This window comes from Mus caroli, chromosome 4 (genome assembly GCF_900094665.2).
Source record: "Mus caroli chromosome 4, CAROLI_EIJ_v1.1, whole genome shotgun sequence".
NCBI lineage: Eukaryota > Metazoa > Chordata > Mammalia > Rodentia > Muridae > Mus > Mus caroli.
Genome location: NC_034573.1, coordinates 10,841,817 through 10,859,023, shown reverse-complemented (window position 1 = coordinate 10,859,023; position 17,207 = coordinate 10,841,817). Strand labels below are relative to the sequence as shown.

The window sequence follows — 17,207 nt, the reverse complement described above, 5'->3', positions numbered from 1 at the left end:
GAGTTCATCTTGGTAGATTTTTTTCCTTTGATCAGTATGAAGTATCCTTCCTTATCTTTTTTGATAACTTCTGGTTAATAGTTAATTTTATTTGATATTAGAATGGCTACTCCAGCTTGTATCTTGGAACCATTTGCTTGGAAAAATTGTTTTCCAACCTTTTACTCTGAGATAGTGTCTGCCTTTGTCACTGAGGTGTGTTTCCTGTATGTAGCTGGATCCTGTTTACATATCCAGTCTGTTAGTCTATGTCTTTTGGGGGAAATTGAGTTCATCAATGTTAAAAGATATTAAGGAAAAGTAATTGCTGCTTCCTGTTATTTTTGTTGTTAGCAGTGGAATTATGTTTGTGTGCCTACCTTCTTTTAGGTTTGTTGAAAGATTACTTTCTTGCTTTTTATAGGGTGTAGTTTCCCTCCTTGTGTTGGTGTTTTCCACCTCTTATCCTTTGTAGGGCTGAATTTATGGAAAGATATTGTATAAATTTGATTTTGTCATGGAATATCTTGGTTTCTCCACCTATGGTAATTGAGACCTTTGGTGGGTATAGTAATTGAGAGCTTTGCCTGGGCTGGAATTTCTGTTCTCATAGGCTCTGTATAACATCTGCCCTACATAGCTCTCATAGTCTCTGGTGAGAAGTCTGGTGTAATTCTAATAGGTCTGCCTTTATATGTTACTTGACCCTTTTCCCTTACTGCTTTTAATATTCTATCTTTGTTTAATGCATTTGGTGTTTTGATTATTATGTGAATTTCTTTTCTGGTTCAGTCCCTTTGGAGTTCTGTAGGCTTCTTATATGTTCATGGGCATCTGTTTCTTTAGGTTAGGGAAGTTTTCTTCTATAATTTTGTTGAAGATATTTACTGACCCTTTAAGTCGGGAGTCTTCACTCTCTTCTATACCTATTATCCTTAGGTTTGGTCTTCTTATTTTGTCCTGGATTTCCTGGATGTTTTGGGTTAGAATCTTTTTGCATTTTGCATTTTCTTTGACTGTTGTGTCAATTTTTTCTATGGTATCTTCTGCCCCTGAGAGTCTCTCTTCTATCTCTTGTATTCTGTTGGTGATATTTGCATCTATGACTCTTGATCTTTTTCCTAGGTTTTCTAACTCCAGGGTTGTCTCCCTTTGTGATTATTTTTATTGTTTCTATTTCCATTTTTAGATCTTGGTTTTATTATTTTCTTCACCTGTTTGATTGTGTTTTCCTGTAATTCTTTAAGGGAGTTTTGTGTTTCCTCTTTAAGGACTTCTAGCTGTTTACTTGTGTTGTCCTGTATTTATTTAAGGGAGTTATTTATGTCCTTCTTAAAGTCCTCTATCACCATCATGAGAAGTGATTTTAGATCTGAGTATTGCTTTTCCGGTGTGATGGTGTATCCAAGACTTGCTATGGGAGAACTGGGTTCTAATGATGCCAAGTAACCTTGGTTTCTGTTGCTTATATCCTTTCATTTGCCTCCCGCCATCTGATTATCTCTGGACCTACATGCCTTCACTATATCTGACTGGAGCCTATCCTTCCTGCGATACTGGTTGTATCAGAACTCCTCAGAATTCAGCTGTTTCTGGGATCCTGTGATTCTGGGATCCTGTGATCCTGAGATCCTGGTTGTGTCAGAGCTCCTGGAAGTCAAGATGCCTCTTGGACACTGAGATCCTGGTGTAATCAAGCTCCTGGGATCCTGGGATCCTGTGGACCTGGCATGTTAGAGCACCTGGAAGTGGAGCTTTTATTGGGTGTTGTCAGACTGGCTGCAGAGTTAGCACCCAAGGTCTGCTCATGGCACCTCTGATCCTATGGTCCTGGGCATGTTAGCATGCCTTGGAGTGGATCTTCCACTGGGTGTTGTGGGACTGGCTGCAAAGTTCATGCCCAAGGTCTGCTCAGGGTACCATCCCAGACTGGAAAGCAATTGCAATCTCTTGCAAGTATAATGGCTATCCTCTCTCTATGACCTCCTCTCTGTCTCTTTAATCACTTTTTATTTCTTATTTTTTGTTAGCTTTAGAAAGGCAAGCACTTTTTAGGGCAAACTGTAAAGTCCCTATGACTGTATGTTTAATAGGAAATGTTTTTATTATTAATTAATTTATTGACTTTACATCTCGACTTCATTTCCCCTCCTTCTTCTCCCAGTACCCACTGCCACCCACTCCTCTTTTTCTCTTCATAAAAGAGGAGGCCTCTCATGAATATCAACCAGCCTTCACATATCAAGTTGTAAGACTAGGCACATCTCCTCTTATCGAGTATAGACTAGGCAGCCCCGTAAGGAGAAAGAGTCTCAAAGACAGGCTACAGAGTCAGAGACAGCCCCTGCTCCTACTATTAGGATTTCCATATGAAGACTAACAGTTACATGTGTGCAGAGGGCCCTAGATCAGTCCTATGTATGCTCAGGTTGGCAGTTCAGTCTCTTTGAGCTCCTATGGACCCAGGTTAGTTGATTATGTATGTTTTCTTGTGGTGTCCTTGACTGCTCTGGGTCCTATAATCCTTACTCCCGCTGTTCAGCAAGGTTCTTCAAGCTCTGTGTAATGTTTAGCTGTGGCTCTCTGCATTTTTTTCCATCAGTTGCTGGGTTAAGCCTCTCTTATATCAGTTATGCTAGGCTTCTGTCAGCAAGTATAGCAGTATATCACTAACAGTGTCAGGGTAGGGCTTCCTCTCATGGTGCCCTTCTCTTTATTTCAATACAGCCAGAGACATGCCTGTCCAGTATTTGGATCTCTGAGAATGCATTTCATGACTTTAACTTATGTGAGCCCCAAAATGTGTCTACTATGTCTGATTTCATTTAAAAATTTTTATTTTATTTATTTTTAATTTTTTATTCATATGAGTACACTATAGCTGTCCTCAGACACACCAGAAGAGGGCATCAGATCCCATTACAGATGTTTGTGAGCCACCATGTGGTTGTTGGGAATTGAACTCAGAACCGCTTGAAGAGCACTCAGTGCTCTTAACTGCTGAGCCATCTCTCCAGCCCTATATCTGATTTCTTAAACTATGACTTTAAGCTAAGCAATCTCAGTCCCTTTGTGAGTGAGTATAGGCTCCCTGAACATGATCCTCATGGTTCCTTTGTTTGGAGATAAGCCTGGGTAATGAATCTTTCTTCACTCCAATGTCTTGGGTTTCCTGTATACATGTTCGGGATCTGCTCTCATCTAGATGCAAAGACACTGTGTCCATTGGTTATACTTTCATGCCTCATTTCTCAGCATTGTGATTCTATTTACTGGTATTTCCAAGGCTCCAGATTTCAGATAAGGATTCAAAATTTTGTGCTGACCATTGCCAAAAGCTCTAAGTGTGAACTGTAAACTGGCCCTCTCCAGACCCCACTGTACCTTTTCTTTAATGTCTGAGTTTAATGGCTCTCTACTCGTTATTATCTGAAGCCCTGGTTCCTTGTGGCTGTTCTGACCATCATGTTCATTACAGTCCCCCCTCCTTCCATTTGTATCTGAATTGATGGATTCAGTCCAAATACCATCATTTAGATCTCTGTAGCATTCAGAAGAGGAATTAGGGAGTCTTTGCATGGTGGAAGTTACTCTGGAAACACTCACTCAGTATTTGAATATTCAGTGAGCGATGCCTAGATCTCACTGGCAAGTTGGAAAGCTGGTACTTTTGCATCAACAGTCCCAGTGAATATTCTTAAACAGCTGCTCTCTAATCCTCACCTTCTTTCCCTGCCATAGCTGACTACTCTATAAGAAGTTGACTCCAGATGTCTAACCACGAGTCCAGATTCCCATATGAGAGGATGAGAGCTCTCAAGTTAGATGTGCCTGGGACTGAATCTGGACATGATTGACACATGGGATGGGGTGGGTATTTCCAACAAGAGACTAAGCATCACTTGTACAATAAGCAAGTGGCACATAAGTCACCAGGTCCTGCTGTGGAGGATGAAGTGCCCTGGAAGGTGCTCAATGAGAATACAACTCATACTCACTGCACCATGCATGTTAGCAGCTCTCGTTACATTTCTCACCCTAATGCAACATGATAACTCTTAACTTTTAAACTAGCTCTTGAGTTCATGGAGTGTTCAAAGACAATGAAGTGATACAGAGACCAAACCATGATGCTATTTGATGTGCATGGCTGCTTGAATCCCACATAGGAGATTCAGACAAGCAGAACAGTTTCCTAGGGCTACTAGGAAAAATGCCATAAACTGAGTGGCTTAAAGCAACAGGAATTTATTCTTTCTCTCACTGTTCTGAAGGCTGGATGTTCAGTGTACTATAAGCTCAGCAAAACCTTGCTCTCTTCAGTATTAAGAAGGGAGCCTTTCCTCATTTCTTCCATCTGTAAAATCTTGACATTTTGTGGCTTATGGCACAACAATTCCACTCTCTTAACAGCACCTGACTCTTAGCAAGTTCTCTCTGTGTCTATATCCAATTTTTTCTTCATTTTCTTATGTAAAGACGGAATCACTTAGCATACACATTAATGCATCATTACCTCCATCTTCATTTGATTGAATCTGCAAACGCATCTGAGGTTTTTTTTGTTTTTTTTTTTTTTTAATCTATAAAGACTACTGAGTGCAAGAGGTAAGTATCTTGAGGATACAAACCTGCTCACTACAATCCACAGAGGAAATAATTAGTATGTCATGGCTGAATAAATCAATAACTTGTAGCTTGAGAAATATCTGCTTTTCTTACTCTGGCTAATCTTCCATATATCAGACATATTTTTACATTAAAAACAGTCTGTGTTTAATTGGCTTCACCATTAGGTGAGTTCATATTCTTGTATGAACCTGGAAATTAATAATTGCAACAAAGATATATAGGATGTGAGAACTGAGGTTTTGAAAGGGAGGCTACTATAAAGAGATGACCATAATCATAAACAGCAAAGGAGAAATTTAGAATTCTAATGAGACAGTCACAATCCTTTGTTCATAGTTTTGGTCTGAAATGCAGGCAAATTTGTAAGAAAATACCTAGAAGAGATAGTAAGAGGAGAAGAATGTTAATCTGAATATAAAATTTTTCTGGAGTGTAACCTAAATTGAGAACTGGGGATCTTAAGTTACTAGACTGCAGAGCCCTGGTGAGTGTCAAAAGTACTTCTTAAGACAGAAAGCTGGTTTCCTCAGAGTTTAGAGTGCCCAGAATAACACAGTAGAGTGCAACTTCCAGTACCTTCAGGGTTGTACATGATTGCCATGAAATATTGCCTTGTATGCCACTGTTTATTCTACACAGAATGTTAAATGTCAGTTTGTTAAATCAAGGACAAAGCCAAATGGATGCACTGAATGCCATCTCTACTAAGTAGGCTCATTAGCAAGCACATAGTATTTACCCTTAGAACTTTACTTTTCCTGACTTCTTTCAGTCAAATCACAAAATGCATCATTTACATTCAAGGGGAAAGGTAATGGTAATAGACAACAATATTTTAGAAAGGTACAAAGGAAGAAACAAGCCTCAATGAAGTTCTAACATACAGGAACAGTGTGGGCTCACTGTTACCATATTCATTAACTTCTTTCAAGCCATTAAAAAAATAAATTTTGACCAATATATACTGATACGGCCAATTTACTTCTGGTTTGTGTTTATACAATTTTTTAATATAAATATTTTCCATGATATTAAGAATTCTTCAGTTACATTCAGTGGATCTATGATAGCACACAGTTTACAAAGCTATTCATCTGATGCATACTTGGTTTCTTTGTCTTTATTTCATCATGGCCGATCAAGTGCTTATGAAGATCTCTGTGTTTGATTTTTACTGCTCTGGTAGCACAATGAGAAGCATTCTTGTCTTTACGTCCTTCTTGTTGGGTGTCTATAGCAATGGGCACTGCTTTACCAGCCAGCATTCATTCTTTCGATTGGGCTTTCTCCCCACTCCCCTGAGCCTTTCTCTCCCTCAATTTAATCTCATGTTATTGCTAAAATACCACTGGACTTTTGCTATAAACATAGAAAGAAGGAGGAAAATGCTATCAGATACATTCTAGACTCGTCTGTAACTTATGGGTCCTTTAAAATTCCATATTACAAGCTGGGCAGTGGTGTTGCACACCTTTAATCCCAGCACTTGGGAGGCAGAGACAGGTGAGTTTCTGAGTTCGAGGCCAGCCTGGTCTACAGAGTGAGTTCCAGGACAGCCAAGGCTATACAGAAAACCCCTGTCTTATTTGGAGCCACAAACACAACTGCACTTGATAAGCATTGTTTTGTAATACAGACCAAACAGGACTCCTGTGTTTATTGTTTCTAGCAGTTCCACTTTCTATATTCCCAGCAATCTAATTTTCAATAATAGATTGGAGCTATTTATTGTTTTGGACATTCAAAACAAATCTCATTACCAACCTGTGCACCATTCTGAAGAAAACAAATACAAAACTAGTGCCCTTTAATGTCCCTTTCAAGTCTGAAGTTCTATAAAAACAGGAAGACTTGGGGGAAAAAAATCACATATCCTACAGCAATACTACAAAATGTCTGAGATAACACACCCTGAATCCTATATGCTTTAAAACATTCTGTTGGTTTCTCCTCAAAACCTTTCAGGAGTATCAGTTCTTCCTGCCCATCTCCTGCTCTCTCCCTATCACTAGTGGACAGAATTGCTACTGACCACACTCCCTTATTAGTTAATATAGGGAAAGGGGAGCACTGGAAAGATGTATTGAGAAATGTATCATAAAGAATACTGTGTTATTAGTCTATAGTGCAGATATAGATTTACAGCCATACTTGTCTAGATGTTCTATAAGTAAGATACACAAAAGAAGTAAAGGTTAGGGTTAAATGTAAATACAAAGATATGCTCTTGCCTCGCTGCATAAATGAGGCTGTGCACCCTCTGGGTTATGTGCTCCACTGAGATGAGCCAGCCCTGGCCACCTCAGTAACTTGCAGACAGAGCTCTGTAGTTTGCTTTCTTTTTCCCACTAGCTAATTGCAGCAAATTTGGCAGTATAATCTAGTCAAGCTACTCACTTTTATATTGTTCTTTGATTTCAAACTAATAAGAAGGCAAGGAGGAACTTCATAAATTGTTGTTTAAGCCTTTTGTTTTTTCAGCCCCATTTCCTTACTGATTACTTACATTTCAGTCAAAAGAATTGCTGAGTTCTCTGAAATTAAAAGAATTTCTATTCATACTTTTAACTTTTACTGCAAAAAAAATATTTTTAATCAGCAAAATTTGTAGGCTTACATTTTTCAAAACCTACTTTAATAAGGGTTTCTAATTGCTCTAACCTTTCTCATAGCCCACTAACTGAAGGTAGGGGAGGAAAATGGCTGATAGGACAAGGGGGGCATGGACCTGTTTAGAAGTAGTTCCTTGGAGCCATTCTAATCTTTGTTGTCAGCAGTCCAGTCCACTAACAAAACACCAAACACAAATCAGCAGTAGTGGTTCAATCTAAAAGAATCGTCGAGGCTCTGCCAATTGGCACGAGTCCACCAAAGTGGCAAAAAGCAGCCCGAAGTTCTTTGGTGCATTTCTCTCTACAAAGTCATGACAAACGAAGATCAGAGAAGAAAGCAAAGAAATCCAATGCAAGAGTGTTGCCATCATAGACAAGCAAGGCGAACCAATCAATGCCTGAGGGTCATTCACTGTCTTTTGAGTTATACTTCTTCTACTCTTTCCAAACATCATGTGTTCTCACAAGCATCCACTCCAGCAAAATATCACCTTTTCACCATGCAGATTTCAGAAAAAACACCATGTCTCTGTTCTCAGGAAAACATCCTTTCATAAGACAGGAGAACATCACATGATACTCTTCCAAAGAAACCAGAAATTTCCACTTCACATAAGACTTGTTCATCTACTTTTTCTACTCATCTTTAACCTTTGAACATCAGCTTAATTGTAGTACCCTCAGTCAACTTCTTCTGTTCTTCATCAGCAGCTGATTAATTGTATTCTTTGTGTGTGTTTAAGACAAGATCTCACTATGTAGCTTTGGCTGTCTTGGAATTCCCTATGTATGCCAGCTTTGGCTTGAATGTACAGGGATCTGATTGCCTCTGTCTTCTGAGTGCTGGGATTAAAGTTATGTGCCATCATGTCTAAACCATAAGACTGTTGTGTCCGGCCAGCAGATCACAGCCTGGGTTCTAGCCTGGAAAGGCATTTTGGAAACCTGGAAGAGAAGAGGGGCTAGGCGGCGAGAGAAAGAAATGTAGCTAAGACAGTATTCTGATCAAAGCTCAATTTTACTATTTCCAGACACTCAGTTATAAAGGAAGGGGGAGGGAATCGATTTCCCGCCAAGTAACTCGGGGTCCAGTAGCAGGACGAACACGTGTGTGCCTCCAAGCAGCAAAGCGACAGGGTCCAGCAGTAGGCGTGGCAGGACGAATGAGCAGGAAGCTCCACCCTTGAGCAAGCAGGTTCAAGCAGGTGGGGGAAGGGAAACCACATAAGACTACTATTGAATTGAGCACCAAGAGACTAGAAATCATATATATTCATTTTGATATCTACTGCAGTTTCAGGTATCAATGGCAGTAAGAATAATGTCTAACGTGTAGCAATACATGTTTGTAGAATAAGCACATGAATAACGAGAAGCCCACGACAAAACCAGTACAAGAACCCCTAAATACTCTTTCTGGTAGCAAATCTAATTTACAAAAACATGCATTGAAATATCAAAATATCCAAATAAAATAAAGAAAAAAATAAAGAAAATCCCATAAAAAGTAAGATAGAATATGCAGTATCATGTAATAAAATTTGAGATTAGTTACGTAACAAGGAATAATAGGGCTGGTAATGAAATGCTGTGACAGTGTTTGTCACAGTGTCTGGTATCCTATTACTTAAAGGAAGACTTGCCTATGAAGGTGTACATTGAACATTGACATGTGACAAGTGCCTAGTCTAAGACCTTTCAAACTCATGTTCTTAGTTGATCCTCATATGTTTTAGGTCTTTAAGAGGTATGTTTCTAGTCCTCTTATTTTAATTTTTAGAAATAAGAATTATAATTAAGTTATTGTTAAATTCTCATTTATTATTGCTAATATTTTTATACTTCTCCTTTCTCTCAAAATCTGATTAGTTATAATGATCTACTGACTAATAAGTATCCAAGATCACAAAGCCAGCAAATTGTAGAGTCTGGATTTGAAAATCAAGCACTCAGTCCCCAGGGCTTATGTTCTTTGCTACCCTGTGTTATTTTCTAGTATGTTGAAGGAAAAAGCACAAATACAGAATTATTTGTCCAAGACAGACTCTGATATAATCGTTATTAATAATATAAAACCATTTAACAATGTAGAATGGAGACTAGAACTAGCCACATACATTCATTAAGCAATCGTGTGGATTGGAGAGTAACTATATTTAAATGTTTAGTGAGTTCAATGAAGAACTTGCATTGCTTGTGTAAGGTGATTGACTAACTAAAGTATCTTTTCATATCTTACCATGGTGTCCTTGGTCCATGGCTATGGCATTATTCTTCTTACAGTAATGTATTATATTTACTAACATTTTATCCAAGTATTTGAATTTATTAGTTCTCAGCACTGGAAAAAAAGACAAATGAAAAAATGTTATCAAAGATATAATATCTTTCTTTCTCTTTTTTTCAGCAATCTCGACACAGAAGAACTATGCGGTAAGTATCTGTAAGGCCAATCAAAGTATTGTTAATTTGATTTAGAAAAGTGTGAGACGTGATGTGGCATTTCTCACAACCTGGAGTTAACAGTCCGGGAGTACGGAGTTTAAAGCATGAGTCTGAGTCACTGGGGATTTTTCTGTATCCTTGAATTTGGCTCCAGTGTGCATGTTACTTAAACAGTTGAGCCTAGCTAATTTGCTTGTGAAAAGAAAACTGGGATTGTTCAATGGTTTTATAGAAACTAACTTTTCAATTTAATGCAACTTCTCCATTTGCTTTATAATCATCGTGCAGTATTTCCAAAGTAACCTTTGAGTTAAAAAAAAAAAAAAACAAAAAACAAAAACAAAAAAAGTTTGTTTCATATCTGTACAATCATTCTAGAGACTGAAATGCACTTTTGAAAAAGAAAAGCACAGGTGCAGAAAGAAAGTATTTTCAAATGCCTAGTCTACCAGCCTTTTCATTTATCTCTGTTATGTTCGTGGCTGGGAACAAAAATCAGAGATTAAAAATGTGGGAAAGTAAATGATCTGGACTTTATTCTTTGGTATGAGAATGGAGTATTATGAAACTACTAAACATAAAATATGTATGTCTCTGAATATGGAAAGTTTTATATTTTGCATTTTAAGACAAATGTGTTAAATAAAACCTTTGCACTGTATGATGTATTGTGCAGGTGGCCTAAAACATTTATATAGTTTAAAGAAAAGATTTTCTAAGAGTTCTTATTGAAACCACAAATATTTTCTAACTACTATAGAAATTATACAATTTTACAGCTCACCACAGTCATACAAATAGACATTTTTATGTCACTTCAGATTGGTAACCTTCTGTTTCATCAATCTGGCAGATCATCAATGAAAGATTATGTCAGAATAAAGTGTCACACTGTGGTTTCAAGACAGTAAGTAAACAGAACAAGTAATAATCACAGATCAGGAGTTTTCAAAGGTTTCTACGGCCATTAAACACTAATTTTTCCCGAATAATACCTGCATAATGTCCCTTTCAGTTCAGGGACAAGAATCCAACTGAAGAAACAAGATCTGGTACATAAACCAGGCATTTTGGCATCCCAGAGGGTTACACTTTTGTGACTTATAGGGAAACCCTACCATGCCTTCACACATAGTCAAGGTGGCTCCCACTCTGCACGACAATTATTGTGCTAATCAGACAAAGGGGTCTCCATAGACCGTGATATCAAAATGTGTGGTAAACAGCAAAGCCCTTGAAGGTCAAGCTGTAGTCCATCCTCCTGTGTATACAACCTCTGGTCAAGCTATAGTCCATCCTCCTGGGTAGACAGGCCCTGCCAGTCAAGGGTGAGATAATGGGGAGAGTTAGACAACCACATTGATCATTTTGTGAAGCTAGAGACCTATCTCTTTCAGATGTTTAGGTATAATGCTGCCAAAGTAACAATTCCCTCCAATTGTTCAGCTATCTCATTTTATATTCAACTAACTTTGCCTGAGTAAGATAAGCCAACTGAAAAAGTAACTATTATTAATATGTCTTAAGCCAAAAAATTTAGTGGCTTCTCTCTGTTTGCTCTATTGTCTGTTTGTCCTTAACACATATCTTACAAGTCTCTGTCAGCTCTTAAAACTAACAAATGTTAAATCATAACAGTGAGTCTTCACTTAATCGTCCATACATGATTCTGTTTTCCTTTCTCAATAATAATGAAACTTGATTAGTAATGTACCCTGTCTGTATTGGATAATTTGAATGCTGCCCTTCCCCCACAGTTTTAGCAAGGGAACTGATTAGATTTTGAGTCAACAGAATTTTTTTTTAATTTTTAAACTCCAGTGATTATATTCATAATCTTATTATAACACTCTGCTCTGCTCTAGAATGTGCATTTTATTTTTAAATTGGAGCTTCATTTCCCATTATTTTGTGAATATAAAATATTTAAGTTGGATTTTAATCAGTGCCAAAGTTTCAGTGCCAGCAAGTAAAATATGTCAGGACACATCTCATACAAGTTTCCAGTAAGTGTGGGAGGGGTGAGGCTTGATTGACATAGAAAGGAGATTTCATACACTTTCTCCTAGAAACGAATTACAGATTCTAGGTATCTACATGCTAGCTGAATTAAGCTTTTGCTTAATTCAGTGGATTGTTCAAATATGGAACTAAAACTCAAAATCTATTAAAATATTACTTTAAAATATCTTTGCAATCTAATTTATGAGATAATATATAAATAATATTTTTAATTAATAATGTTGCATCGTGTGAGTTTACCAGCTGAAGTAGTGCATTTTTCTGTTAAGGTTTTTCTGGTCTACTCACCCACACTGATCAACCAGTTGCAAGAGAATAATCATTTCTGAACATTTCTATCTGATTGTGTCCTTCAGATTACAAGGGATTAAACCTTATCTCTCATCTCGTTCCCTTCCTTTTCTGCCTGGTTTACAAGCACGGGGTTTCTAATGTGGTACACACAGTAGAAGCCATTTATGTTCACAAGAGTATGCTTTCTGAGAAAAAAAATCCTACTCTGATGCATTAGACGTGGGCCCTGTTGTTTTTAAACCAGACCTGACTTGGAAGACTGAGTCACAGAATAAAATGCAACACTACTAATACTGTGCAGTGAGGAATGGAGAAGCTGACCTCTTGTGAGCATTTTATTAGTGAAGGTGTTGTGCTGATTATGCACGGGAAGATGATCTGCTTTGTGGAAGATGGTGTTCTTAAAGCATCTGTTTATGAATTGCATCCTTTTCTTCCATTGACACATCCAGTGTCAAGACTATTTTTCAAAAGTCCTTCATGTCAACTGAGAAAAACTGGTTCTAAGTTTTCTATGAAGGCTGTATGACTATGTTTTTGGCAAATCCATGTACCATATTTGTGTGTTTCAATAAAAGTAGGTTTTATTTTCTCTTGTTACCCAAAGACAAGTGTTTCAAGAGATCAATATACGCTTTAAACCTACTTTTCTCCAGTGACATCATGTAATGGCAAAAAGCAATTTCCTAGTGCATACTGACATTGTGACATTTAATTAATAAATATGATTTGTAGTGACAGGAACATGACATTACTCCAAGCTCAGCCATTTCCTCCTCTTCCCTTACTCCACACATCAGCTGATTCACGTTCCTTAGTCTATGATGAAATCCCTCCTGACAATGAACCCCTGAATCCCTTGTCTCTTGAAGCCCATTATCTCCCTCACATCCAGGTACAGTATTTGAGAAAAGCTGTAGGATGTCACTCTTTTTTTCCAAACGGGTTTACCTACCTGTTGTGCATAGCCACCTCAAATTCAATTTTCTTCAGAATCTCTAGGAAATGGGATTTATGGGCTTTAACTCAAAACCCAATCGGATTTAGTAGACGAGACTTTAATAATAATCTCAAGTTCTAGCAAGTTCCTTGGAATGATACTTTCCAGACTTAGGTGTACCTATAAATCACCTGGTGTCTTAGTAAAACACATTTGTGAGTCAGCTGGCCTGTGGGCCTGAGATGGTGTGTGTGTTAGCAAATTCCAACTGCTGGTCCACAGAGAGGAAAGGCTGGGAAGCCTGGAGGACTGCCACAGATGGTGAAGAACATGGATCTCCATTTGATGAGAAAAGGTAGAACACTAAGCAATGAGTGATCATGACTCGTGCAGCCTCCTCTCTCACCAGAGATCTCAGCATCTTGCTGTGAAAGGGAATCAATGACAATGAGTTTCACCACCTTTCTTAGCTTCCCAACTCAAACTGTTATCAGGGCTGGCACTGGTCCCATTCTTCCTCGGAGTTATAGTCATTGCTAGCTGCTATATGACTTACAGTATCGTTGCTCCCTCTCTAAATATGTCCATGTTAAGGTAAACAAATGCATAAATGAGGAAAAAGGAAAATGAACGAGACTCAAAGCCCAATCAGTTCCCTTGCTAAAATGGTAGGGGAGGGGCAGCATTCAAATTATACAATATAGACAGGGTACAGGACTAATCAAGTTTCATTATTATAGAAAAAGGAAAACAGAATCGTGTATGGATGATTAAGTAAAGACTCACTGTTGTGCTTTTGTTAGTTTTAGGAGCTGACAGAGACTTGTAAGATACACCTTAATGACAAACAGACAACAAAGTAAACAGAGAGGAGCTATTTTCACTGGGTGAATTTTTAATTCTCATATGCAAAATATCTCTATAGTCTTCCTTAATTCACAAGCTTATCTTTTCTGCATTTTTTTGCATATTTTGCTTGTTTCCACTTAATATTGCTTCTATCCTGATGCACATTTTTTTTCCATCTTGTGAATATTCTACAGCAATATCAACTGTATATTGATTTATAGAGTACTGTCCACATGGATTTCATTTATTACAATCCCTGTCCAGATAAAACAACTATCTTAGTCAGTCTTATCCGGAAATTAGTAATATAACCAAGACTTAAATGTTTCTCTTTATTCATTTAAAGAGTATTTGCTTTAAATACTAATACACTCATTAGGTCACTAATCCTTCCCTAAAAGGATCTTCATAAAAGATGTCACACTGTTTTTTAATGATTTCAGAAACAGGAATGTATTTTACTTTTGAGAAAAATATATTTCATTTATTTTGAATTTGTGTGTGTACAGGCTACACTTTGACAGGAATCTAGAATGCTTCTGGTTCACTGTGTTTCATTCTCAGAGAAGCATATATATTGACTACACAATCAGTTAACTGTCCAGGTTTTTTGGTTCTCTCATTTTTGAGACAAAGTCTTCTGTAGTCCAGGCTTGGCTTGAACTCTCTTTGAGTAAGAATGATCTTGAATATCTGATCCTGCTGTCTCCAGCCCCTAAATTCTGGGATTACAGGCATGCACCACTACACATGGCTTATGTCATATTGGGGATGGAAAGCAAGGCTTTGCGCATGTTCAACAACTAATTTACATCCCCAGCCTCCAGTTTTGCTAATACCAGTATCAACAAATGCCCTATCTAGATTTAATAAATTAATAAAAGCAGTTTTATCAAACACCTTACTCTATGCCCCAGTAATTGAAATCTGTATGTAAGTTTATATCATTTTAATATACTTTCTAAAATATTATGGCGTTACAGAAATATAATAATAGTAGTTCATTGATAAATGGTTCACAGGAGTAATCAAGACTATTTACATAGTATATAAAAGTTCTGCTCCTTCTAATATATGGAAGTTTGTTTAAATTGGATGTCCCTGATTTTGAAGATCTGAATTCTATAAATGGAGTTTCCCTTTATCTGTATTATACTTCAACTAATTTGAAGTTATTTTGTGTTCCACATTTTTATTTTAATCATAATTTTCAAGGCATTACTTATTCCTAGCAATGGAAAAATATGACAAACATGGCTTTTGCTCTACTGAAATAAGTCTCTCAAGTCATGAGTTCCTTTACACATGACAGAAATGTGCCCATGTGTAGAGCCCCAGCTGGCCTCCCTTGTGATTTTGCAGCATCTAATCTTGAGGGAAAGCTAGCCTTCCTAAATGTTTCCTAAAGAAACAACTTTTTACATTTTTTTCTGAAATTGCTATCCTAGTGGAATCTCTAATAATCTACTGTTGAGAAGGGCATTTTATTAACTCAACCTTGTCATCATGCCCTGACTCATGTCCTACCCACACTCCTTTTTTGTAAGAAAGAACACTTTTTTGTGGGTAATTACTTTTCCAATGAAATTAGAATATTACCTTAATTTCTTTTGAAAGATTTTCAATTATCATTTATATAAAGCCAATATTTGCTTACTGATTTATGAAGTAAATTATCAATTGTTTTATGATTTTTGTTTTATGATTATCTAAAACACAATAAAAATTTGTTTTCATTCTTTTACTTCACAGAATATTTTTCTCAGCACCTAGGTGAATATGAGAATGTACTGGCCGCACTTGAAGACCTGAATCTCTCCATCCTGAAGGCAATGGGCAAGACAAAGAAAGTAAGGCAGTTTCAATGCTCACTCTTGAGAAAAATACCTTCCTTGGAAAATATTCTCTTGAAACTCATATGCATTTCTCAATTTATTATGAAAATACAGATTGCTTCTATCACTGATGGTTCATTTTTTATATTGAAAAACTATTCAATATATTCTTCTCTCACAGTACAATTACAACTATTAACTGTCTCCAGTGGGAGACTATTTTGTCCTGAGAATACAAAGATACCCAATGCTATTCTGGAAATTCTTAATATGATGGTAATACATGTATGTAAATAAATGCATTATTATGTAACAGGGAGGAACCCAAGATGGAAAACTTAGTTCACACTTAAAGAGATAATACCTGAAGATTTAGAAATCAAGATCTTGGTCATTAGACAACAGAGAGGTAACTGCACATACAGAAACTCTACGTCAGAAATGGTCCAGGGCACTCAAGAAAATAAACATGAATAGTAAGACTAGAAGTTTGGAAAGATGAGAGACTGACACAATTGGAGATGAAGCTGGATTAGAGAAGCCATCTTCCATGATGCCACCAAATCTAAGGATATAAGCCTACACCCAAGATACAAATAAGACAGTATTTCAAGCAGAGATATGAAAGCTCATTTAGTCTTTCAGAAAGAGCACATTAGAATTAGCCTGTAATAGAGATAAAAATTTGATGACATTGAATCAGGAAGGTGGATAAGAGGCTGGTTAATCAGTTCTGGTAAGAGATGCTTGTATTTGGAGGAATAATTACAAATGATGGTAAATACAGTACACTTTTGTTTTCCACAATAGCTATAGAATTTGGAGAAATATAGAATCCCATGGGATGAAAGTAGGGTTTTTCAAGATAAACCTAATCTTTTAGCTTGGATACTTGGGTAGTGACTTAACCAAGAGAGAATGCTGAAAGAAAACCAAGCATGGGGGCATAACAGCATAAGGTTCTATTGACTCAACACTGCCTTAGTGGTCTAAAACAGGACACTTAAACCACTGAAGAAGGAAATATTTCTCATAAGTAACATCTAGTGCTGCAATTGCAATAAAGAGCTTAAATTGTGTCGTCTAGACATAGGGAAATAACTAAAATAAGGAAAGAATCTAATCCTGCTCAATAAGACACTATAGCTTTTGATAGCTTTAAGAAGAGAAGGAGCCAGGAAGGCTAGGGATGGGGTGGGAAGTTTGAAGACAAGCAAGGAACTTACAATGTTTATAAACTGAAGAAAAATATTTTAAGCTGTGGTGAGTGGTTAAATACTGACTGCTAGGTAGAAACAAAAAGGTGAGAATTAAATTTTTAACTATCAGTGAATTAAGTGCCGTATTAGTGTTTAAAATACATGACAGGTAAGATGTTTTAAAATCATGCATAGAGTTTCTGAGTAAAAACAACACATTCATACAACTGGAGAATCCTTAGATTCCTAAAGCCACATGGAAAACAGTGAAATGAGATGCTCTTTTTTTATTACGTATTTTCCTCAATTATATTTCCAATGCTATCCCAAAAGTCCCCATACCCCCCCCCACTTCCCTACCCACCCATTCCCATTCTTTTGGCCCTGGCATTCCCCTGTA

The 17,207-nt window shown here is 37.2% G+C and overlaps 1 protein-coding gene across 1 annotated transcript in view; it reads left to right on the top strand.

Moving 5' to 3' along the window:
* Necab1 (N-terminal EF-hand calcium binding protein 1) overlaps positions 1 to 17,207 on the top strand; it is a 176,924-nt gene that overhangs the window by 66,914 nt on the left and 92,803 nt on the right. The window contains exons 4-5 of the mRNA XM_021160280.1: positions 9,631 to 9,656; positions 15,526 to 15,623. Of these exons, the coding sequence (XP_021015939.1) occupies positions 9,631 to 9,656; positions 15,526 to 15,623 (124 nt within the window). The remainder of the gene's footprint in view (positions 1 to 9,630; positions 9,657 to 15,525; positions 15,624 to 17,207) is intronic.